The 24341-nt window shown below is 36.4% G+C and overlaps 1 protein-coding gene across 1 annotated transcript in view; it reads right to left on the bottom strand.

Annotated features, from left to right (window-relative positions):
* FSIP2 (fibrous sheath interacting protein 2) overlaps positions 1 to 17442 on the bottom strand; it is a 103166-nt gene extending 85724 nt beyond the window's left edge. Inside the window, exons 1-10 of the mRNA XM_053597752.1 lie at positions 17344 to 17442; positions 16899 to 17024; positions 13407 to 13568; positions 12573 to 12662; positions 11489 to 11628; positions 10200 to 10341; positions 9481 to 9591; positions 7764 to 7890; positions 5113 to 5184; positions 2173 to 2199 (exon numbers count right to left, since the gene is read on the bottom strand). Of these exons, the coding sequence (XP_053453727.1) occupies positions 2173 to 2199; positions 5113 to 5184; positions 7764 to 7890; positions 9481 to 9591; positions 10200 to 10341; positions 11489 to 11628; positions 12573 to 12662; positions 13407 to 13568; positions 16899 to 17024; positions 17344 to 17442 (1096 nt within the window). The remainder of the gene's footprint in view (positions 1 to 2172; positions 2200 to 5112; positions 5185 to 7763; positions 7891 to 9480; positions 9592 to 10199; positions 10342 to 11488; positions 11629 to 12572; positions 12663 to 13406; positions 13569 to 16898; positions 17025 to 17343) is intronic.
* Between the last annotated feature and the right edge of the window lie 6899 nt (positions 17443 to 24341).

The following is a 24341-nucleotide window of genomic DNA, read 5'->3' as shown; positions in this document are numbered from 1 at the left end:
ATTAGCCAGATGTTGTGGTGGGCACCTGTACTCCCAGCTATTTGGCAGGCTGAGGCAGGATCACTTGAATACAGGAGTTTGAAGTTGCCGTGAACTAGGGTGATGTCAGGGCACTCTAACCTGGGGCAACAGAGTGAGACTCCCATCTCAAAAAAAAAAAAAAAAAAAAAACCGAGACTTTGTCTTTTCTCCTGAAGTTAATCTATATACTTAATGTACTTTATTTTTTAAAAATCTAACATGATTTCTTAAAAGGTAGATAAGCTAACTATAAAATGTATATGGAAAGATAAATGAATTAAAATACCCATAATAATCTTGGAAAAAGAATAAAGTTGGGGAAACAAGACTACCTTATTTTAAGATAACAAAATGAGCATTTTTTCAAATGTTTGTTAGCCATTCATCTGTCTTCATCAAAAAAGGTTTTGTTTATATCTTTTGCCCAGAAGTGGATGGGATTGTTTACTCTTTTTCTGTTGATTAATTTGAGTTCTCTGTAGATTCTAGTTATCAACCCTTTGTCAGATGAATGGCTAACAAACATTTGAAAACATGCTCATCATCCCTGATCATCAGGAAATGCAAATCAAAACCACCCTGAGATATCATATCACCTAACCCCAGTGAGATTAGCCCACATCGCAAAGTCTCAAAGCTGCAGTGCTGGCGTGGATGTGCAGAGAAGGGAACACTTTTACACTGCTGGTGGGACTGCAAACTTAATACAACCTTTTTGGAAAGAAGTATGGAGAAACCTCAAAGAACTCAAATTAACATCCCATTTTATCCCACAATCTCATTGCTAGACATCTATCCAGAAGAAAAAAAATCCTTTTATCATAAGGACATTTGCACTAGACTGTTTATCACAGCTCAATTTATAATCACCAAAAATGTGGAAACATCCTAAATGCCCACCAATCCGGGAATGAATTCACAAGCTGTGGTATATGTATACCAGGGAATACTACTCAGCCTTTAAAAAAGATGGAGATTTTACATCTTTTGTATTAACTTGGATGAAGGTGGAACACATTCTTCTTAGAAAAGCATCATAAGAATGGAGAAGCAAGAATCCAGTGTATTCAATTCTAATATGAAGGCAATAGAGGATCTAATACAAGTGGGGGGTAAGGGAATGACGGATAGGGGAGGGGGAGGAGGGAGGGGGATGGGAGGTTACAGTGTACAGCACACCTCTTGACAGTGGGACATAATCACAAGAGGAACTTTGCCTAGCAACCACAATCAGTGTAATCTAACTCTTTGTACCCTTAATGAATCCCAAACAATAAAAAAAGTGGGAAGGGGGGGAAGATAATAAAATGCTACAGTTATTGGAAAAAAGGATAGACACATACATCAGTGAAACAGAAAATGAAAAGGCAAGTTATAGACAAGAAAAAAATCTGTAATTCACATATCTGAAAAAGACTCGTATATAGAATATATTAAGAACTCCCAAAGTTCAACAGTATGAAAACTACTCAATTAAAAATAAGTAAGTCTTCAACAGACTCTTCACCAAATGGGATCAAAAGAAGGTGAACAGCATATGAAAAGATATTCATCATCATTAGCCATCATAGAAATGCAAAGGAAAGCTATGGTAAGATGACGAAATAATAAAACACTGAAAATTCTAAGTGATGGGAAAAATGTATAGCAAATGGATTCCTCATGCACTACTGATGAGAATGCAAAATGTTACAGCCACTCTAGAGAATAGTTGGACAATATTTTATAAATTTAAGTATGCACTTAGCATATGGCCCAACAACCCTTCATGCACAAAGAAAGGTCTAATCTAATACATACAAACACAGTTGACCCTCGAATGACATGAGTTTGAACTGCGTGTGTCTACTTATATGCCTCTGCCACTTCTGACATAGCAAGACCAACCTCTCCTCTGTCTACTCAACCTGAAGACATGAGAATTAAGACCTTTATGATGATCCACTTTCACTTAATAAATAGTAAATATATTTTCTATTCTTCATTGTTGTCTCGGTAATATTTACTTTTCTGTACTTACTTTTTGTAAAAATACAATATCTAGTACATACCAGTGGTGCATCTTACAAGGGTATATGTGAAACTTGGTAAATGTGGAATGTAAGTGTCTTGGCACAGTAACTGAGAGGATGCCAGGAAGGCTATGTTAACCAGTGTGATGAAAGTGTGTCAAACGGTCTGTGAAGCTAGTGAATGATGCCCCATGATCATATCAATGTACACAGCTATGATTTTTAATAAAAAAAAAAATGCAAAATATGTGTTAAGCAACAGTTGTTATCGGTAAGGCTTCTGGTCAATAGTAGGCTATTAGTAGCTAAATTTTTGAGGAAGTCAAAATTTAGGATACAAGGATTTTTGAGTGAATAAAAAAGTAAGTACCCAAACCCCCATGTTCAAGTTCAAGGTTTAACTCCACTTCTAGTCATTCTATTCATGATCTCCAAAATAAGGAAAGGACTCAAATTTCCTTCCACAGGAGGATGAATAAACAAACTCTGGTGTGTACAGAAAACAGAACACTCATTAGCAATAAAAAGGAACAAATTAATGAAATACTCAATAAGTTGGATAAAAGACATTATTCTGTGTAAAAGAAGCCATTTTCAAAAACTTCAATACTGTGTGATTCCATTTATGTGACATTCTCCAAAGGAAAAAAAGTACCCTGTTTCCCCAAAAATAAGACAGTGTCTTATTTTAAGGTGTGCTCCCAAAGATGCGCTAGGTCTTATTTTCAGGGGACATCTTATCTTTCCTGTAAGTAGGTCTTATTTTCGGAGGATGTCTTATTTTCGGGGAAACAGGGTAGCTATACTATCAGAGATCTTATCTGTGTTACCTGGCGTGATTAGTTAGGGGTATTAGTTAGTGACTGCACAGGGAGAGGCTGAGAGAGGTGTTTGGAATGCTGGACTGGGACTGTTCTGTACATGAGGTGGTAGTAGTTACACAAATCCATAATGTGTTTGTACATGCAACTGTACAAACAAAAAAATTTTTCATTTTGCTTTAGGGTAATTTTAAAACCAAATTTAATATCTCAGGATCTGTTAAGTTCCCAATTCAAAGAAAGAGACAAAACAAAAAACCCAGCCGGGCACCGCAGCCCGGAGGCTGACAGCAAGCTGCTCCAGAGGCTGACAGCAGGATGCCCACAACCCGAGTCTGAGGTTGCAGTGAGATATGATGCCATTGCACCCTACAGGGTGGGACTCTGTCTCAAAAACAACAAAAAAGACAGAGACAAGATCAGAAGCAGTGGCTGTCGGAAATTCAGGGCTTTAAACTCTGCTTGTAGAATTGCCTACTGTAAAACGGGCACTGAACAGAAATCACATTCACAGTTCAATAATGACATGGAAAACAAGAAGCTTTGATTATGCTGAATGGAATGATAATATATGATGATTTGTGGGGTCACTAATGTGCATTTCTAAAATTCACCAAAAAAGCCCAGAATGACTTTTATGCCACTTGCTGAGTGAGAGTGGAGAGTAGCTACAGATAGATCCTCCCTCCCTCAGATATAAATCAATGTTATTTCACAATCGATCTTTCAATAAGTTATATCTCCCAACTATACTTAATTAAATTTATAGGTCTGGTCTCTGAACACTTTCACAGACAAACTGGCTAGCTTAATGAAACTGAAAACAGTACTTACCATCTACCATCTTTTCCTCTGATAACACAGAGATTCTTTAACAACAGCAAGACAAATCTAGGCTACATTAAAATCCCGACTTTTGGAAGACCACTTTGAGATAACCATTGCAAAAACTGATAATTTGGTTTTATTATCCACATTTATTATAAGATGTAGAGCTGATGTTGCCATAATTTTGCACACCTATAATAACCCTTTGGCGGGTTGCAAAAACTGTTTGGACTATAAAAATAAGACCCATGAATTTTAGGGTCAAACAAACACAATCTTAGAGGTCCTGAGGGAAGAAGAAAGCCTAAAGGAAGGCGATCCTATCTCTTCCCAGGTTTCTAAGTCTTGATGAGACTAAGCAAACTGCATATTCTGAGAGGAAAGATTTTGGACTTTATTTTCTTTAGATTGTAACCTATAAGGACAAAGCAATTTAATATTTATACCTCTATTTTTCTTTTGAAATTTAATAACAAAAAGGAAGTAATACTGTTCAATATTGAATAATATTATACTTTTAATAACGTATTTTCGGAGGATTTTTTTTTTTTTTTTTGTAGAGACAGAGTTTTACTTTATCGCCCTCGGTAGAGTGCCGTGGGGTCGCACAGCTCACAGCAACCTCCAACTCCTGGGCTTAGGTGATTCTCTTGCCTCAGCCTCCCGAGTAGCTGGGACTACAGTCACCTGCCACAATGCCTGGCTATTCTTTTTTGCAGTTTGGCTGGGCCGGGTTTGAACCCACCACCCATGGTACATGGGGTCAGTGCCCTACCCACTGAGCCACAGGCACCGCCCTATTTTTGGAGGATTTTTATTTTGTTATTTGGGCTCATGGTCTAATCAAGTGAGTTCTCTTGAACAACATTAAGTGACAAAGTATAAATAACAAAGAAAATAATATTTCAGTAAGGTCCATAGGGGCTATGCAGCTAAGTACTTAATTTCTGAACCATTCAGAGTTTTATAAAATCATTTTTAGAATTAAAAATTGTTTTACAATATTTTAGGTACCCTGTATTATCTATTTAGTAGTAACAAACTCTTCATTTAATTTTTCTCGTGTGGCTCAAGGAGTAGGGCGCCAGCTCCATATACCAGAGGTGGAGGTTCAAGCCTGGCCCCAGCCAAAACTGCAAATAAATTTAGATAAATAAATATCTCTTAAAAAATTTTTTTTTCTCAAAGGATAGTAAAGTGTTAAGTTCAAAACACTAATTCTGTTATCTAGGGATAATATTCTGAAAACTTTAAAGGTTGTGTCGTTGCTGGTAAACATCATTCCAAACCAGTTATTTGACAAAAAAGAGAACAGATGATTTATTTGCATTTAAGTGAAAGAAGCCACTACCAAACTCATTGTTTCCCAAAATAGCATTTTCTATTTAGTATTTCTTATTACAATATTCCATTACCATATGGTCCTTTACATGATTTCTGGTCAGGAACAGAATAAACTAACTTTATATCATCAGAAGACTTCTTTTTCTTCTTTGGAGAATCTTAAAGAAATGTAATAAAATATTTATTTTTAATAATACTAATGACAGAATTATCCAAAATAGACTATCCTTTCATGCCAAAGAGGAGGTGAGCCAGATGCTAACCTAAATGTGGGATTTGAGAGGATAAGTTAGGGAAGGTATTCTTGAAATACTACATGTTAAAAGATATACTTGAAGGAATATATGTTTTTTTCTGTCAGAAAGGAAAATCTATACTTGCCTGAACTGGGAAATGTAATTTCCTCTCTGTGGGGATGCATACAAATAGACTGGGCTGAAGAGCCACCAGACTATAGGATATTTTTCTGACTATAAAATATAAAAGTGGCAAAGGATCCTCACTATATGTGTGCTCAATGAGCTTTTAGTAGAGATGTAAAATGCTAAGATTGATCTGCTTTTTCCTTTTTCCATTCACTACTCACTAAACAGATTCTTCTGATACTCCCTTTCTCTCTGTCCTTCTCCAAGTTGTATGCTTGATAGAAGATAACAACAGCATTACAGGGTATAACTCAATTTAATTTGTGCCATAAATATGCTTATTCTCCCATCACTTTGCCAATATTTAAATTTATGTACGATTTATTCTTCAAAAGAGAATTGAAGGTAAAAAAAGTTTATCTATTTGAAACTCTTCCTATTACATGATAAAGTTAATAAAGTTGTAGGAATATGTACAGTCATTAATCTGCCTTCTTTTTTTTTTTTTTGAGACAGAGCCTCAAGCTGTCGCCCTTGGTAGAGTGCTGTGACATCACAGCTCACAGCAACCTCCAACTCCTGGGCTCAAGTGATTCTCCTGCCTCTGCCTCCCAAGTAGCTGGGACTAAAGGCGCCCACCACGACGCACGGCTATTTTTTGGTTGCAGCTATCATTGTTGTTTGGCGGGCCCGGGCTGGATTTGAACCCACAGCTCAGGTGTATGTGGCCGGAGCCTTAGGCACTTGAGCCACAGGCACTGAGCCTAATCTGATTTCTTATCTAAGGCATGATGTGGTTACCTCTGCCTCAATAAACCAAACAGATTAAATTAATCTATTTGGCAAACATGCACTTAGTAAATAATATATTTTTCTTGTTTCTCTGTTGAACATAAAGATGTGAATTTACCAGTATAAGTCATTAAGGCAATGGGAAGTACATAATGATGTATTAAGAATGGTATAAACTACTGAAGAGACGCAAAGGAGAGGGATTTTCTAATTAGTGTTATCAAGAAAGATTTTATAGATTGTACTTTACCATAGGGCATAAAGAATTGTAGGATTTTTTTTCCTTCATTAAATCATAACTGTGTACATTGATGCATTTATGAGGCAGAGAGTACTAATTTGATTAAACAAAGGCAGTGATCAGGTCATTCTAACCTGCGAAAATTGGATAAAGCAAGGCAGAAAAATTGGAAAGGTAATCTGTGTTTAAGAAATGGCCAGTAGTCTCATTGACTAAACAACAAATAAAAGAAGTTTTTACGACATGTTAGAATCTTTGTGCTCTTTAGGTAATTATTTAGGAGTATTAGATTTGTTTTCAGCTGATGAAACCGGCTCAGAGAAGTTAAATAATTTTCCCAAGTCATTACATGAATAGAAAGTAATAAAATGGGACTTAATTTTAGCAGACTGGCTTGAGGCCTGTGATGATCCCACCTAGATCATAGCCGTCATCTTAAAAGATGCAGTGTGAAATAAATTTAAAAAATTAGGTGGAGACTGGACTCTGGACATTCATAAGCACTGTAACTTCATTTAACAGGTAACAGTGGTAGGGGCAAGAAACCATCAGAACAGAGTTTTAAGTGTAATTATGAAGAAGTACACAAAATAACTTTGAGGTAAGTAAAAAATAAGGACCAGCCTAGATCACAGAGTAACATACATACTGGAGTGACACAGAGGGTCCAGACATAGGAATACATTTGATGGAGCAGAAATAGAATTGATGGGACACTATGACAATAGCTGTATGGAAAATGATCATTTTCTTTCCTGGTACTTCACAGTCAAAAACAGTTAAAACAAGTCCACATTTTTGCATTCTGGCAATGAAGTTTTAACTGTTATTGGTCGGGGGGGGCATTATGTTTTATAAAGTTATAGAAAAGAAGCTGGCAGAGATTGGACATAGCAAAAGTCGTGGCTCCATATAACTTCTTTTAAACTTTGTCATTTTCTTTTTTTTTTATTTCTTCTTCTCTTCCTTCTTTTTCCTCCTTCTCTAACTTTTCACTTCCTCCTTCCCTTCTTTTTTATCTGGTACTATTCATTCTTACTGATTATCAACATAGTAGAACACCTTGTTGACATATAATAGCTATATATATAATTAAGGGATTTGGTTAGAACTGCAGCACAGGTAATCTTGCTTGTCTCCTGAGCCACTTGATTAGATTGTTTGAGTCTTTTAAAATTGTTACATATATGTCCGCTTTTCAATTTGAGTGTAAAATGGGAATGCCTACAACAGCATCTGGCACAAAGTGTAGCAAGTTCAAGTACACAGAGTATTATAAAAGGACTTTCACATAGATAAGCATTTCCTACTTAGCTACATTATCTTCTACTTTTCTCACAGTCGTATTGTGTTCCATCTTGTCCTTTGTATTTAACTGTATTTTTTTCCACATCTTCTCCTTTAAAGCCAATATCTTGCATTCTTTGTAAATGATAAGCCATTTTTTTCTCTAGAAGGGCTTGTTTCTACAAAATTAAAGAAAACAGGTTAACGTCAACTTACCATTTAATAATGTAAAATAAATCTTTTAAATGTGGCTGTATATTGGAAATTCGACAGTTACTCCTATCTTGTGGCTAGTAAAGTCACAAAAATGGAGGGTAGAAATAGGATAATTTTCCATCTGGGATTAAACACAATGAAGTTATTTACTTGTTTATTCCTTTATTTTTGAGACAAGGTCTTGGCTCTCTTGCCCAGGCTAATGTGCAGTGGAGCCATCATAGTTCACTGCAACCCCAAACTCCTGTACTCAAGCGATCCTCCCACCTCAGCCTCCCAAAATGTTGAGATGACAGCATTGAGCCATAGCACCTGGCAACAAAGAATATATTTAACACTTTATTGCAGTTTATCTTACTGGACAGTTTCGGATAAAAATGAGGCTCTCACCCACAGGTATCCTGGGCAAGTTTAAACAATTTCTCATTTTCAATTGGAAGATTTCCTGAAGGCTTAACCAAATGTCAATCAGACCTACCATAAACAAATATAAAATAATAGAAGAAATGTAACTTCCTTTTGTGAATCCCCATGCTACTACTGGCCCTAGATTTACTAAGCAGTGAACTATGGAGATCCTTAGAGGGCTCTATGAAACATTCATCAAGAAACGGATTAGCACATGAGTATAAGGGAACTACCAAAGACCACAGAAAGGACCACCCCAGAGGTGGAAATTACATCTATTCTCACCAACTTCACTAGAAAAACTTCATGAGTCACAGGGTTTTAGGTAGAGTAATAAACGGGTCTTGTATCATTAGTAGGGAAATACTAGACTAAACATGGCTGTTGACCTATCTAGTAAGTTTTAAAAAGTAATACCTGTATGATAAAAGTTTTCAAATAAATTATCTATATCCAAAAAAGCTAAAGAATATGTAATATAAAAATTCACTACATCAAGTGAAATTCATAATATCTGGCATCCAATCAAAGAATGCCATGCATATAAAAAAGCGGGGAAATATGACCCATAAAAGAAGTAAATCAATTAACAGCAACTCAGAAATGACGCAAAGGTTAGAAATAAAGACAACAACATTAAATGAATTAATTCAGTTAACAAAACTACATTTTGTATGTTTACAATGTAAAGAAAAACTATGGAAGATACAAAAAGGATCAAAATCAACTAGTACAATGGATTCATTAATGGCAGAATAGACATCACAGTGGAAGAGATTAGTTAATGTGAATTCAGCAGCAGAAACCACACACACACACACAAACCACTGAGGAAAGAAACAAATGATATTTCAGTGAGATGTAAGAATTTTAAGCAGCCTATTATACCCGAGGAGAGGAGAAAAATGATAGGAAAATAAACCTAAGTAGATATATCATATAATAGGGGAGTACTTTTTTATAGTCAAAATATGTTATAGTCAAAATAGAGAAAAACTGTTCATAACATTCAGTTCTGGATAAGGCATATCATTTGGGGTAACTGATCCACAGCCATCTCACAAAATAATTTTTACTTTGAAAAATAAAAATTCATAAAAGATTGTCTTGCAATAGCCTGAATTGGAGGTTCAGGCTAACCCTACCTTCCTGTCACTCTCTTCTCTGCTTCTGCGTCGTTGTTCTTCTATCTTTTGTTCTCTTTTAACATCTTCTCCAATCTTTGTCAAAAGTAACATCTCTTTTGTTTTCCACTCCTGAAAAGCACAATGTTACTGTACTTGGTGTGTGTTCCCTTCACCATAATATCTTCATATTCTGTCTTACCAACAAGCAAATTAGACAAGTCAGGGAATAACAAGTCAGGTCAAGCATGACAGAAGTCATTTATGGGGTTCACAATGTGCTTTTCTTGAGACGAGGTTTTTTCTTTTTTTTTGGCCAGGGCTGGGTTTGAACCCACCACCTCCGGCATATGGGACCAGCACCCTACTCCTTGAGCCACAGGCGCTGCCCAACAATATGCTTTTCTTATTGCACTTTTATTAGGAATGCAGATGTGATTATTTTTCACCACAGCTAAATTTTAAAAATTGTCCTGTCCATATAGAAGGCTATAAGGGAGTTAAACAGTGTCTCACAACTTTCTTAAACTGTTCTTTATGGGCATAAATTGGCTCATACACATATACTGTGGCATCTGCTTCATTATTCTATGTAACAACTTGTATACTAAAGCTATAGAGAAAGTTTAATGGGAGCAAATTCTTAAGAACTGAAGAATTTACTCCCATTTATAACTACTTATAAATGAAATGTCTGTACATGATTATTCTCTATGTAGTTTTAATTTGCCATCTCTCACTTCTTCCATTTTTCGACGGAGATTGAGTTTTCTTCTCGTGTGTTCCCGCTGTCGTCTTTCTTCTCTGTTCATCAGGAGCAGACGTTGCTCTTCTGCTGTGCGCTCAAGTTGTTCTAGTTCCTTACTTATCATATCCAGGTATCTAGGTAAGAATGCAAATATTACTGACAATAAACGATGTTTCCTTTATGATGGCATCATCTACTTTGATATTCCCAAACCACCTCTTTGCTTTTCATTTTTTAAACTATAGGACTTCTACAGTTTTTCTATCAATCCTGTTCATGAACCTTTAAGCCGGCCTAACCCAATACCCAATAACTCACCATGTTTTACTCATTTATTATAAGATCTCTCAACTATATAAGTATCTGTTACCATGACCAAGACAAATAGTAAAACACAGAATGAAGTGATTAAAAGCCTTCTGCACAAGAAGCACTCCTAACTCATTAGGTTTAAGAACACGAGTCTGCAAAGAAGTCTGAAATAACTGAAATAGTAACTTGAGAAATGTGGGAAAGCAAAATAGTAATTGGAATTTTCTAAGAAAAAAGTGGTATAAGGTTCTTTGCAATTTGTAAGTTGAACTAATCTTCCATCTGTAGTCTGTGTCTCTGGTACACGTACATCAATACGTATTATGACACTACCATAAAATGAAACTATGGAATTACAAAAGTCAGGTAATGCAGCCCAATCCTCATCCCACCCTAGTAAAGGAAAAAGAACTATAACAACCCTTCACTTCTGAGAAATGGGCTTGACCAAGGAATGTTAATGATTGAATGTGACTGGGTAACAGCTGAACACACATTTTTAGAGAGAACACGTTTACATTGGCATATAGTTAAATGAAAGCATCCTTTTTTTTTTTTTTAACTTTACACTTACTTCCTCAAACTTAATGCTTTCAGTCCTTAACGATGAAGTACAAAACCCTGTTATGTTTGAGGCATGTCCTAAAGATACCTTTCCCCCTCTCACACTACAGAAAGAATTTTAGATCTGATTTTTCATTTTATTATCAGTTTGGCTCACCTCTTGAGCTCCCAGAAAGCCTGACTTCTCTGCGAGAAATTACCTTTCATAGCCTTGACTCCAAGTTTCCCAGGCCCTGCATCTCTTGGTCTGGTCTCCCTTCCTTGCTCTCCACTTTGAGAACTACAAGGGAATTAGTGTCTAGTACTTCGAAAATAAAAAGACTGCTTTTAATTCTTTCCAGTATTTTTCCAAGTTACTTGGGACCACACATTTACATATAAAATTTGCATTAACTTTAATCTTACCTGTGCCTTATTAACCTCTCCTGGTCCTTCATAGATTGAGGAGTCTCCATTAGCAACCAGTTTTGGAGCTGTGCAACATCAGAACAATCAGGAATTTGATTGTTTTCCTGTAGCTTATGTAGTTGTTTTGCAAGCATTTTCTATTTAAGAAATTTGTATATTATATATATGCAATAGTTTTAAATTTCCCAGAAATAGAACCATTTAAATTTCTATGTCTTAGAAAAGATTGATTCTGTTTAATTGCGTGGATAACTGCACCAAAATAAATATTTGTCTCTCTGAAAATACAAGATAAATATTTCGGTTTACTTGTTTTACTTGTCTACCTTTTCTGAATAAAGTTAAGTGAAAATATTCAAGAAGTAGAAGAGAAACTCTGGGCACAGAAAAGGGAAGTGGGAAAAACATAGATGTTTAGGCAAATCATTCTCATTTTTATCCAACCCAAATATTACCTTTAGAACATAATTGGTAAAAACACACGCGCACACTTTTCTTATTTGAGCCAATTCTCTTGACCTTCAAATCTGAATTAACTCTCTCTCATACACACAACCCCACAACTTTGAGTTAAAAATTGAAAGGAAGTCACTATCTATAACCTCTCATTCTACATCTAACCATTCCATTTCACGTTTAGGGACTTTTTTTACTGAATGAACGCAGCTCATACGTGTAGATACAAAGACAGAGTATACATGTTCTTTGAACCATCTATTGCACACTACAGCTATTCATTCTGTTCTTCTCCCATTGCTCAAAATGTTTTGAATTCCAGTCTAAGAATTTTGCTGCCACAATAGATACTTTTGATTACAAATCAGGTAAACTAACAATTTAACTACAGAATTATGTTCATTACCACTGGTATAATGACGGATGACCTATTCCCTTTTCCCTTCTTGGCCAAATATAGCAACCTTCAAATATTGTTTATTCCTGCTCTAAATTTTCATTTGGAAAAATATCTAGTTACTTTGTCAATAAATTAAAGGTAATAACATTATTAAAAACATACTCTACTTATAACCATTTCTTTCAAATCTTATGTAAATAAATCAAATTTAAGTATTTAACTCACTTGTTCTCTCACATAGTTTCTTTCAAAGTCTAATTTTAAACTGGTAAGATAGTGCCTGTATTTATTCAATTCTCTCAAGGTACATACAATCTAAAAACACAAACAAAAATATATAAATATTTAAAAATCAGAGCACTTTCCAGAGAAAAAAGAGTAATGACATAAAATTTGATGACATTTTGTTATCAAGAGAAATACACAGCAAACATTTTTGTAAATAGTATCTCCCTAGGTTTGTTAATCAAAAATAAATTTCTATACAAAATATTACTTTATTAATATGACCTATACCATAACCAATAGTTTAATATACATAATTAGAGTTTTTATAACACATATTATAATAATTAGTACAATGCTTAGTATAGTTACAATAGAATTATAATTATAAATGTAATAACATTGTTCAACCTCAGAAAAATGTATTCTATCAGGATTCTAACAGAATAAATTTTGCTAGATTACTACTTCATTTCAAGTTTTTTAAAAGCGTATGAAACATAATCCTTCACAAATGCATTATTAGAAACAGAGAAAGACGACTAAAATACTCCTGTGAAAATGAACAAATCTTTCGGAATGTACACCTTCAAATTATGTCAATAACCTTTCTATATTACAAAGGAAAAAACGTAAAGAAAAAAGTTGGTTTCATTTAGAAATAACTGTTGTCTGATTTCCCTTAACTGAAATACTGATTAATTTATGGAATTGCCCACTAAGTATCGCAACCAAGTTAAATGTGTTATGTGTCCCCCAGTAAAACGGAGAAGCAAGCTTTTATCAAAATTTAAAGGTTTTCATTGATTAAAAAAGAAATAATCTTCAACCCACTTTATTATTTCTGGTTACGTATCCCCCTTTCTTTAATCTCCTCAGGATGTCTTTGCGCTTATAGTATGCTCGTAAGTGTGGATCATGGAGACTTTTATATTGGTTTTCCAAAAGTCGACAGTAAGGATCAGTCAGGTTAAAACCACAAGAAGGCCGAAAAAGCTGCAAACACAGATTCAAAAATATTAAAAATGTAAAGTTAATCCATTTTTACTTTTACATAATCTATTGAAATGACTAGATTGTTCATTAAAAATAAAACAGCAAGAATCTGAAGTAGAAAAAAACATCAAGAAAACAAAAAAGATTCAGGCTGGGTAGCCTGCCTCTCCCTTCCTCTTTTCCTTATCTACATGAATTATTCTAAAGACTCACCCTCACTCCATTAGTTCCTCCTCTACTGCTCATCAATTCCTGGCTCTGAGCCCAATAAGAAAAGAGGAGAGAAAAGAAAGGGTATAGAAAATAATTTGTTGTATGATATAAAGCCAATGCTAAATTCTCTTTTTCCTCTTTCCTCCCACAGCTCAAGGCACTATACTCAAAAGATAAAATACTCAAAAGGGAAAACCCTAATTATGATTTTATACATCAATCATCCAAAAATGAAGGAAAAAAAAAAGAAGAGCATTCACCGTGATTCATGGAAACTATGAATTAAAACACTACTAACATGAATGTTTTTGATGGAATTTCTCAGTGAATCACTTAAGAACCACCTCTGAATAGAAAAATGTGGAGGATGCAAGTAGTTGTGGAAGTTGTGTTAAAGCTGTCTTTGCATTCTTTCTGAGTTTGGTTGGCCAGAACAACGTAAGTTTTACTTCAGAGTAATATCAAATCAGAAGCTCCTTCAGGTCAAAGACAATTTGAATATGTGGGAGATATGGCAAACCAGACAGAACCTGTTTGCAGGAATTCAGTTTGATTTATGCTACCACAACACTGAGCACCAAACCAGACTTGCCTACAGATACCAATTTGCTACTTCTGAGCTACTCTGCCTGTGCCCACAAATGCACAATTGCAGTGCAATTCTTGAACATTATGAAGACTGGCTGAGGAAGACCCTGAAAAGAACTCCCCCAAGATAGGTAGAAGGATGTTTTGTATACAGGCAAATGGCAGATAGAAGGACCAGGACAGAATCCTCATTCTCACTTTGCATTCAAAAGAGTCTTTGTTGAGTTTCAGACCTCTTGTTTAAAATTACACTTTAATCCCTCCCAAAGGGTTTAGTAAGAAACTAGATTCCTTGATTACCAATGCTTCCTTGAGAGGGCAAAGAAAGGAAGTTTATAGGGTAAAGTCTTGAATTCAGTGAGACCAGACATGAAGCCCAGATCTTTCCTAGAAGTGGTATAATCAATGATAATAAGTCAAGGAGTAGATTCATTATCTCTTTTAAATGTTGGCATTTAGCTGCTAACTTCTTTTACATGTCCACTTTTAGCTGTGACAGGTATGTTTATTAAGATTAAACCTGAGCTCCTGACCCTTAAACAAAGAATACCTTTAAACAAATCCATTTATTAGAGCCAAGGTAACCATACTGCTGTCAATTAAAATAATTGGTCTCCCTTAAAATCTGTAAGTATAAAATATTACTTCATCTGGGAGACTACATTGAAAGAGACAAAAAAATTTCACAAAGTCAGTCTTCAGAAAAACCAGTCTGTTTCAAATTTATAATTAAGTGGATAAGTTTGAGGAGAGTTAATAAAGAAGAGAACATCTTTTTTAAAAAAGGTAGACATGTAAATTAATGCTTGATAGAGAAAATGGCAATAAACAACATATTTGAGAAAGGGAAAAAACAAAAAGCTAAGCTTATACCCCCAAAAGAAACTAGATCACTAGTAATGAAATAAGTTACAAACATATTTGAACAAGAAAGTTTGTGTGGCTGTGACTCAACTTGTGTGAGACTAGCATGTTTTTAGTTAGCTTGCTTCATTCTAGGACAAAGGATGTTTTTGAAAAGGGAAATTTTATATATATATATATGTATATATATGTATATATGTATATATATATATATACACACACACACACACACAATATTTACTCTAAGAAATCGTGTTTATTAGGTGTTATGTACTGAATTCACCTAAAATTCAAAATCATATGTTGCAATCCTCACCTTCCCTGTGATAGCATTCGGAACTGGGGCTTAATTGTGAGGGTGCAGCCCTCATGAATGGGAATAATGCCCTATAAAAGAGACCACAGAGAACTCTTTAGCTTTCTTTCCACCATGCAAGAATGCAATAAGAAGACCACAGAGGGCCCTCATCAGAACCATTCTGGCACCTTCATCTTAGACTTTGAGTCTCCAGAAGAGGATAAGTAAATTTCTTTTGTTTTTAAGTCACCCAGTCTATGGGTACTTTGTTATAGCAGCCTAAGCTAACTAAGACATTAGGCAAGTATCAAATACCAAGGGATCCTACTTATTGATGACATCATAGACAGTACAAGAGTAAATGTGTCACTGAGAATTCATTCTTGTAGAACTTTTTGCAATGTGTGTATTTCCAAGCAACCACTCAACAAGAATGTACTAGACCTCCTTCAGAGCTGGCTACTTAACCAAGAGCTTTGGGGCTTAGGGTAGCACTGAGTACTAAAAACATGAAAAGGGAAGAACACACTAAAGTGTCAAGTGAGATCATACAAACCAAGGGTAATGTGAATTCTAAGCAAAGATAAACTAATTGGGAAGGGGGCTGTAATAGTTCAGAAGGAATCTTGGAGGATGACTGAGATTCATAGATTGAAGAAGGCAGAGTATGTCAGGTTTGGGGGAACACACACAAAAGCACAGATAGTACTGGTGTGGTATGCATGGGTGGGTATGTACAAAAGACATTAGGCTGGAAGAAGCTGAGGCTTCTGGATGGAGAGGCTGGGAAAAATCATTCTATCTCCTCATTGAGGAAGGGCCTTCTTTCTTCAAAATGAGGTTAAAGTACTAAATACATTAACTCATTTTAACTCTACTTTTTTAAACTCCACTTTTTTCCCTCACCCTGTGAATAGAATTCAGCTCATAACAAAATCATAGAAAGGCATCTTTAAAGAGCTTAGTACAAGTTACTACTGATTAAAATAACACATAATTAAATGGCAGTCAGTAATGATAATCTTTCACCTTTCAAACATGTTTTTAAGTAAACCAAAACTCACTAAATAGGTATATATAAAGTTTTATTCAAAACAATGTTAATTTGCTGACACAAACTGTAAATTATGAAAGGATTAAGAACTACTTTCTGGCCCACGAGTCTGTCCAAATCGAATACATTAGATGAAATTGCTTCATATTCATTCTAAACAATATCTTCAGTTAGGCATGGACTAGATTATTGTTTTCCTCTGAATATTAGAGCAAATTCCCTTAATGGGCTTTGTATAATGTGGGCTCTGAATTTCACAACAAGTAGTAAAAGGTAAAGGAAATGAATGTTAAGACAACAGAAGTAAGTTTACCTTTTCACTTAACTTCGTAGTAAAGAAGACAGTATCACTTCCTGGGATCATAGGCAGCTTGACTCCCAGAGGCAGGTCCAGTAGCTGAGCTGGTCCGACCCCCACGAAGTGGGCTTTGTGTGGGCCCTGTCAGATACAGTTGGAGAGGTTTGCCTTTCCTTTTACATGGCACTTGTTTACTTGAGGCCAATCCACTCCCACTCCAAGGAAAGACACAGAATAATCAGGGTTGGGTTGAAGGGGACTGCCCTTTCGGACACTCCGAAATCCTGCCACTGCCCAGGTCACCAGCTGTCCACGTTGCGCCCCAGCAGTTAAGGCCAGCACACCCCAGCTTCTCCCACGGGTGCCAGGTAGAGGAGACCAGACGCTGGACAGTTAAGAACCCCTTGACCCTCACGTACCAAGCCCGGCCCGCCTCCCCACCAGCCTTGCGGCCACTCACATCTCCACACTGCTGGCTGTCCGTGGACGGGCCGCTGGTGGTCGTTTTGGTGTTGGCGAAATTGGCAGCCTTGGAGCAGGCACTGAGGTACAGCTCCATGGCAGGCTCGAGCCCTTCTGCCCCCTCTCTGCCCTCCCCTCTTGTTTTCCCTCACACCCCTGCTAGGTCTTCCCAACCCTACTGAGAATGACCAGTGAGCCCGTCTCTGAGGGGACCCTCGCGCTGTGTTCCAGCCTCTGAACGGCCGGTGCCCCGGAAGTGCGTTGCGCCGGAAGGGCGTCGCCCCCTTAGGGAGGGGCACTGACTGGTGCTTGGGGGGTTGGGCGCGGTCTGCAGAGTTGAGAAAGTCGGACCTAGAGGCCCTATGGAAGAGGACTGCGGTGGGAACTTAGTTTCTCTCATCATTCCCCTTCAGTCTTAACCAAAAACGTATAATAAAGCTTTGCTGGTGAGTAGCTGGCTAATTTCTTCTGGCCACCAAGGAGGTGTGGTTCTGTTCCACAAAATTTACCAGTGTTTGTACTTGTAGGGCTCTGTCTACATCTTAGCACCCCACCCCCGACATTGTGAGCACCGTCATCCCCAGGCTCCCACTGTTTGTTCCCATGTAGCACACAGCTTACATTGGCTTCCTTATAGGAACATTGTTTTCTTCTTGCCTCCTCCCTCCTCTAGTCTTTTTATCCTTCCAGCTCTCTTCACCTCTCTATCTCACACCTTCCTCACTGCTTTATTCTAATTTCCTCTCTTTCTCTTTTTGACCATCCAGCCAAAATTTATAGAGCATCTGACTCCTTTGGGCCAGCCATTGAGCTTGGTACTGGGATACAGCCAGTGGATTAAATATGGCCCCTGCCTTTGAGAAGTTAACTGTCTCAAAGTTCAGGGCAGAGACTATTTGATCTGCCACAAGATTGGCCTTCACTTAAGTTCTTTGGCTTGCTGCTATTCCTTGGTGTTTCTGGACCGCCTGGTAATAACACCCATCATTTATTGAGAATTTGTCAACTCCAGATACTGTGCTAATCACCCTTTTAAACATCTATTTCTTATAACAGCCTTATCAATAATTACCCTTTTTCCCCCAAAGATTTGATTTTGCTAAAAAACAGTTGCCCCAAAGACCGTTTCCTTTTCTGTACAGTCTATTCTGTTTGTTTTCATTCCAGTCATGTGCTTAGGACTCTTAAATTAGAAATCTGAGCTTGGAATATGGTCTATTGGCAGCCCTCCGCATCCACACACATTCCCTTCACAAAACAAAACAAAAAAAGGAGGAAACAAAGGCCTCATTCTCCTTCCTGCATTTCCCATGCGTGATAATACCAGCAGCTTCTCAAGCTAGCAACTAAGAAGTACTTACAGATATTTTCCTTTCTCCTTATCCCCCATATTCAATTGATTCCTAAATCCAGTTGATTTTTATCACTGAAATGAATTAGCTTCCCCCTATTTATTCCTACATTTACTCCCACAGTTAGGCCACTCATCAGATTTTTGTTTGTGTCATTGCCACAACCTTGCAACATCTCCCTGCCACCATCCACCCCTCAAATCCATCTTTTATCAATTTGTTCTTTAATAACAAACTGACCATTTCTTTTCCTTGTTTTAATCCGCTAATTGCCTTCAGGATGACTTACACAAAGTATGTAATGCCTTGTCCTTGGTCCCTATATTAGTACCTTATTGCTGCTATAGCAAATTACCACAAATTTAGTGACTTAAAATAGCACAAATATATTATCTTTCAAAAATGGGGTCAGTAGTCCAAATTGAATCTCACTGGGCTGAAATCAAGTTGTTAGAAGGACTGTATTCTTGGCAGACCTCTAATCAATGCCCTTTCTCACTTCTAAAAGTTTCTTTTCTCCCACTTTAAATCCAGCAGCATAGCATCTTCAAACATTTGACTTAGACCTTTGCTTCCCTCTCTCCTACAATTAAAGTATCTTTATGATTACATTGGGCCCACCTAGGTGATCCCAGCTCACTTATTTATTTTCAAATCAGCTTATTATCAACCTCAATTTCATCAGCTACCTTAACTCCTCCTTGCCATGAAGCATAACATATTCACAGGTCTTGGAAATTAGGAAATAGACATCTCTGAAGTACTATCATATTGCCTGCCACAGCCCTCCTCCCATTCACTGAGACACAACTGAGACACACCTCTCAAAATTGCACAGAACTGTTTGTGGTCAGTTCCCTATGTAGAGCCTAATGATTCCTGATTTTACATCTTTGTTCATGCAGTCCCTTCTACCTGACAGCTCTTTGTACTTCCTTGCTTAGCTAATTTCAATCAGCCTTTAAGACAGCTCAAATGTTATTACCTCTAGAAAGTCTTCTTGATAAATTCTAAGCTTTTGACAAATTCTTTTCCTCTCTGTTTCCCTCAATGTTAGCATTATCACATTATAGGCAGAATATCTATTTACCTGTCAGTGTCTCTTTACTAGAATGTAAACTCTTTGATAGCAGAGTTGGCTTATTCAACATGCACCTTGCTTACAGGCTAGCTGGCACTTAGTGAACCCTAAGTATATTTTTATTGTCTAACCTAGTTAGACATAAATGAGAACCCAGTGAAGGATTTTGAGTAAATTTTAATTATAGAAGAACACTCTGGCAAGGCTATAGAGGGTAGTTTTGTGGAGGTGAAAGTAAAGGCCTGGGATACTAGATAACTTGTAGTCACATAGAGAATGGATATGAGAAACATTAAAGAAGAAATATTTCAACACTTTGGGATCCTCCTCATTTCATCCACTTTTACAAAAGCAGATTTGGGGGGAATGGTTGCTGTGGGAAGCTGACAAACTTGGATAACAGACACAGATTCTAGAGGGATTAGGTAGCCTAGAAGAATAAACGAACTCTCAAATAAATAAACCCACATCAAACAGGTAAGCTCATTTGTAAGGAAAGCAATGGGAAAGGAAGACATCTACAAGCAGGAAGCCTGTGGTAGTTACATGTAAAGAAGGATTTGTTGTAATCCTGAAAATGTTAGAAGAGTGTGTATCTCAGGTTTTACAGACTTTGAAGGTCTTTTCAAATACTTTATTGTCCTGTGCTCCATAACAAATTATTCCCAATATTAGTGACTTTAAGCAATTATTTATTATTTCTCACAATTCTCTGAGTTGGCAGGCTACATATGGGTCTGGCCAGGCTTTGCTAGAACTGGATCATTTATCATGGCTTCACTCACATGTCTGGGCCCTTACCTGAAAAGGCTGGTTATCCTTCAAGAGGTTAGGCAACACTTTTTTTAAAGGTAGTCTCAGGATTCTCAGCATCAAGAAGAAATGAACATTAATGGGCTTTATTGTACTTTTAGAGTATTTGATTGCATCATATTTGCTGTCATACCATTGGCCAAAGCAAGTTACATAGCCAAGAAAAAAGTAAGCATAGGCAGAAACTACTCTGTATATACAGCAATGCTTACATCCTCGGCCGTCATTGCAGCAAAATTCTATCACACTCCGATCCAAATGATTCATGTTCCTCCCATATTTAAAACATGCCCTCCAAAGACTACCCAAAATCTCATTCAATAATTTTAAGGCTTAAAATTTGGTATCTTGTAATCTACAATTATGTCTAGGTGAAGCACCTTATCCTTTAGGTGCTGCCTTTAACAATTTGAAGACCTGTGAACTTAACATGAAGTTGCACTAATAATCTGTAAATGAGTAACAAATTCTCCCTAAACTTTCAGATTTTACCACTATTTGCTGAAACAACATTAATCGCTCTTTTTATCTCGTAAATTCCAATGTTTGGGATTCAGAAGAGGCGCAGAGGAAACACTTTGCTTTTCTCTATGATGTTTGGAACTTCACCTGGAAGACTTGAAGTCTGATAGCCGGATCACCTCTTTCTAAAGTTATCAGTAAACAGCTTGCTCCTCTTGGGTCTTCCTTTTAAGAGCTAGTAGACAAGACCAGAATAGTCTTCAGTGTAGGATTAGTTATGACTTCATTGTCAGACAAGACCTTCTTGTATATCATACCAATGATCTATCAGTCAGGAGATTTTCCAGTGTGGCTGGTGGGAACAAGCACTTTGTGAAAGCTCAACACTATCTCTTTTTGAGAGGTCCTTTCCAAGGCATACAGTGGTTTCATTGCATAGTTTTCTGACAAATAGGCAAAGATAAGCAAAGTAACGAAATGACTCTAAAAAACCCAGAAAGCTTTTTTTTTTTTTTTTTTTAAATCATAACTGTGTACATTAATGTGATCATGGGGCACCAGACACTGGTTTCATAGACCGTTTGACACATTGTCATCACACTGGTTAACATAGCCTTCCTGGCATTTTCTTAGTTATGGTGCAAAGACATTTACTTTCCACATTTACTAAGTTTCATATATACCCTTGTAAGATGCACCACAGGTGTAATCCCACCAATCCCCCTCCTCTGCCCACCTCCCCCCTCCCTTCCCTCCCTTTCCCTCTTCCCCCTATTCTTGGGTTGTAACTGGGTTATGGTTTTCATGTGAAAGCCATAAATTAGTTTCATAGTAGGGCTGAGTACATTGGATACTTTTTCTTCCATTCTTGAGATACTTTACTAAGAAGAATATGTTCCAGCGAAAGTTTTAAGAAACGTTTTAAGTCTTCTTTCCAGAAATGTATAGTTCTGACTACAATGTGAAGTTTAGTCAAATAATGCCTGAGAAACAGGCAGAGGAGAAAAAGAAAAGAGATTTATAAATCTATAGTAATTAAAATGGAATACTAGGATATAATGAAATGCTGTAAAATAGGTATATGTAGATACAATAAAGGGAAGAATAATATAGACCTTGTCAAGAAATAACCAGAATGCTTTATGTGTTTATACACTCCATGTAGTAGTTTCTTAGGGCTGCTGCAGCAAAGTATAACTGACTGAATATCATAAAGCAGCTGAAATTTATTTTCTCTCATAGTTTTGGATCTTGAAGTTAAAAATAAAGGTATTGGTTAAGACCAAGCTTTCTCTGAAGGCTCTCTTGGAGGATCTTTCCTTCTGTCTTTATCGATTTTGCAATTGATAACAATATTGGTATTTTTTTGAGATATATAAAAATGGCAATGTCTGCTTCTGCATTCACATGTATGTCTTCTGTGTGTGTGTGTGTCTGTGTCCAAATTTCTCTCTCTCTTTTTTTAATAAGGACACCAATCATTGGATTAGGGCCCGTGCTAATTTAGTATGACCTCATTTTAGCCAGATAACATCTATAAATATTCTATGTCCAAATAATCTCACATTCTGAGGTGCTAAGTGAACATGAATTTTTGAACGACACCATTCAACTAAGAACAAAGTGTTACAAAGTGTTAGATTTATATACTGGCATGTCAAGAAAGGCTTTCTTAAGGATATTTGTCTGACAGAGGGCTCAACATAAGAACCTATATAGTAATAACAAAAATGTAGATATCAAAATATTCATGATATATGTTAGGTTCTAAATGATCCTAGAACTTGTAGAAAGAGAAGATAGAAAGAAATCAAACCTCCTTTATATGATCCTCTAAAAGTAGGCAAAAAGCATAAATGAATATCCTCCACCTGTATTCCCTGAAGTAGTCTGTTCTTCCAGATAGAATCTTAGCTTCTGACTAGTTGCTGCTTCTGATTAACCACTTCTTAAATTTCTGACATAACCAACTCAAAGTTTGAAGTAAATCATCTAGTAAAGATGCATATTTTATCAAATGTAAAGTAGCTGGAGGGTTTTTTTGTATTTTCATAAAATAACTTCTTTGTTGATTTTTTACAGGTATTTTTCAAATAATTATCATTGTTACAAAAGAGAAAATTAAAATTTACATTAAAAGTCTAGTAAGATCCTCACAGTACTTTATCATACTATGAGGAACATGACATTACCAACAACTCACTCTTTAAAACACTTTGCGTTTTACTGTGTGTTGTTCTTTAAATATATATATCATATCTATCTTAGTGAAGTTGAAAATGGATACTGATGGATACAGATTTCTGATTTGTTAAGTAGTTCAGACTATAAAGAATGAAAGGGAGTTTTCGTATATTCTCCATACATACATGTTAGGTGATAACATGAACAAATACAGGTGAAAGATAAAAAGTAATTTTTAAACATAAAAAAACTTCCAATGTGGGATCAAAGTTTAAGGTAGCCAGACACATAACCCATCACAGGTAGGAAAAATTTCTTGGTATTAAGAGGCATTAGGAGCATATAGCACAACATTCGTAGTACAGACATAGGTGTAAGGCTGCTTTGGTTTAAATCCTGTTTATTTCAACTCTTGGCTTCAGTTTCTTCCTCTCTAAAATTATACCATGTGATATCTTTGATTGAGCAGCATCAATAGGAACAATGATTAAATGATGAGCAATCAGCCCCAGGGCCATACATTCCTGACTCTTGTTTTCTAGCTTAAAAATTGTAAGTGGTTGGGCTAGACTTTTTTTTATGGTTGTATTTCTTTACATTATAATTAATGGAGTGCATTGCCCCCCAGTCTCAGTCACTATTACCATATGTTAGGTTTTTTTGTGGGGGGATGTTTAAAAAAATTTAGAAAATATTCAGCAAACGAGCATGTTTGATTAGGTTATTATATTTTTTTAATTCATAGAACATTTTATTATCCTTTATTTCAGAACATTATGAGGTAAAAATGTTTTTGGTTACATGGACTGCATTTGTAATGCTTTAGTCAGGTTTATAATTGTGCCCTTCACCCAGAGAATGTTTATTGTATCTGTTAGGTGTTATTTCACCCATCCCTTCTGCCCCCCTTCCAACTGCTGGATTTCTGTTGAGTTTTACTTCCTTCTGCCTATGCACATGAGTGCTGACCGGTTAGTTGTAATTTATTTATTTTTATTTTTATTTTTTTAATTTTTTTAGAGACAGAGTCTCACTTTGTCACCCTCGGTAGAATGCCATGGTGTCACAGCTCACAGCAACCTCCAGCTCTTGGGCGTAGGCAAT

This window comes from Nycticebus coucang, chromosome 7 (assembly GCF_027406575.1).
Source record: "Nycticebus coucang isolate mNycCou1 chromosome 7, mNycCou1.pri, whole genome shotgun sequence".
NCBI lineage: Eukaryota > Metazoa > Chordata > Mammalia > Primates > Lorisidae > Nycticebus > Nycticebus coucang.
This window is presented reverse-complemented; position numbering and strand designations above follow the sequence as displayed.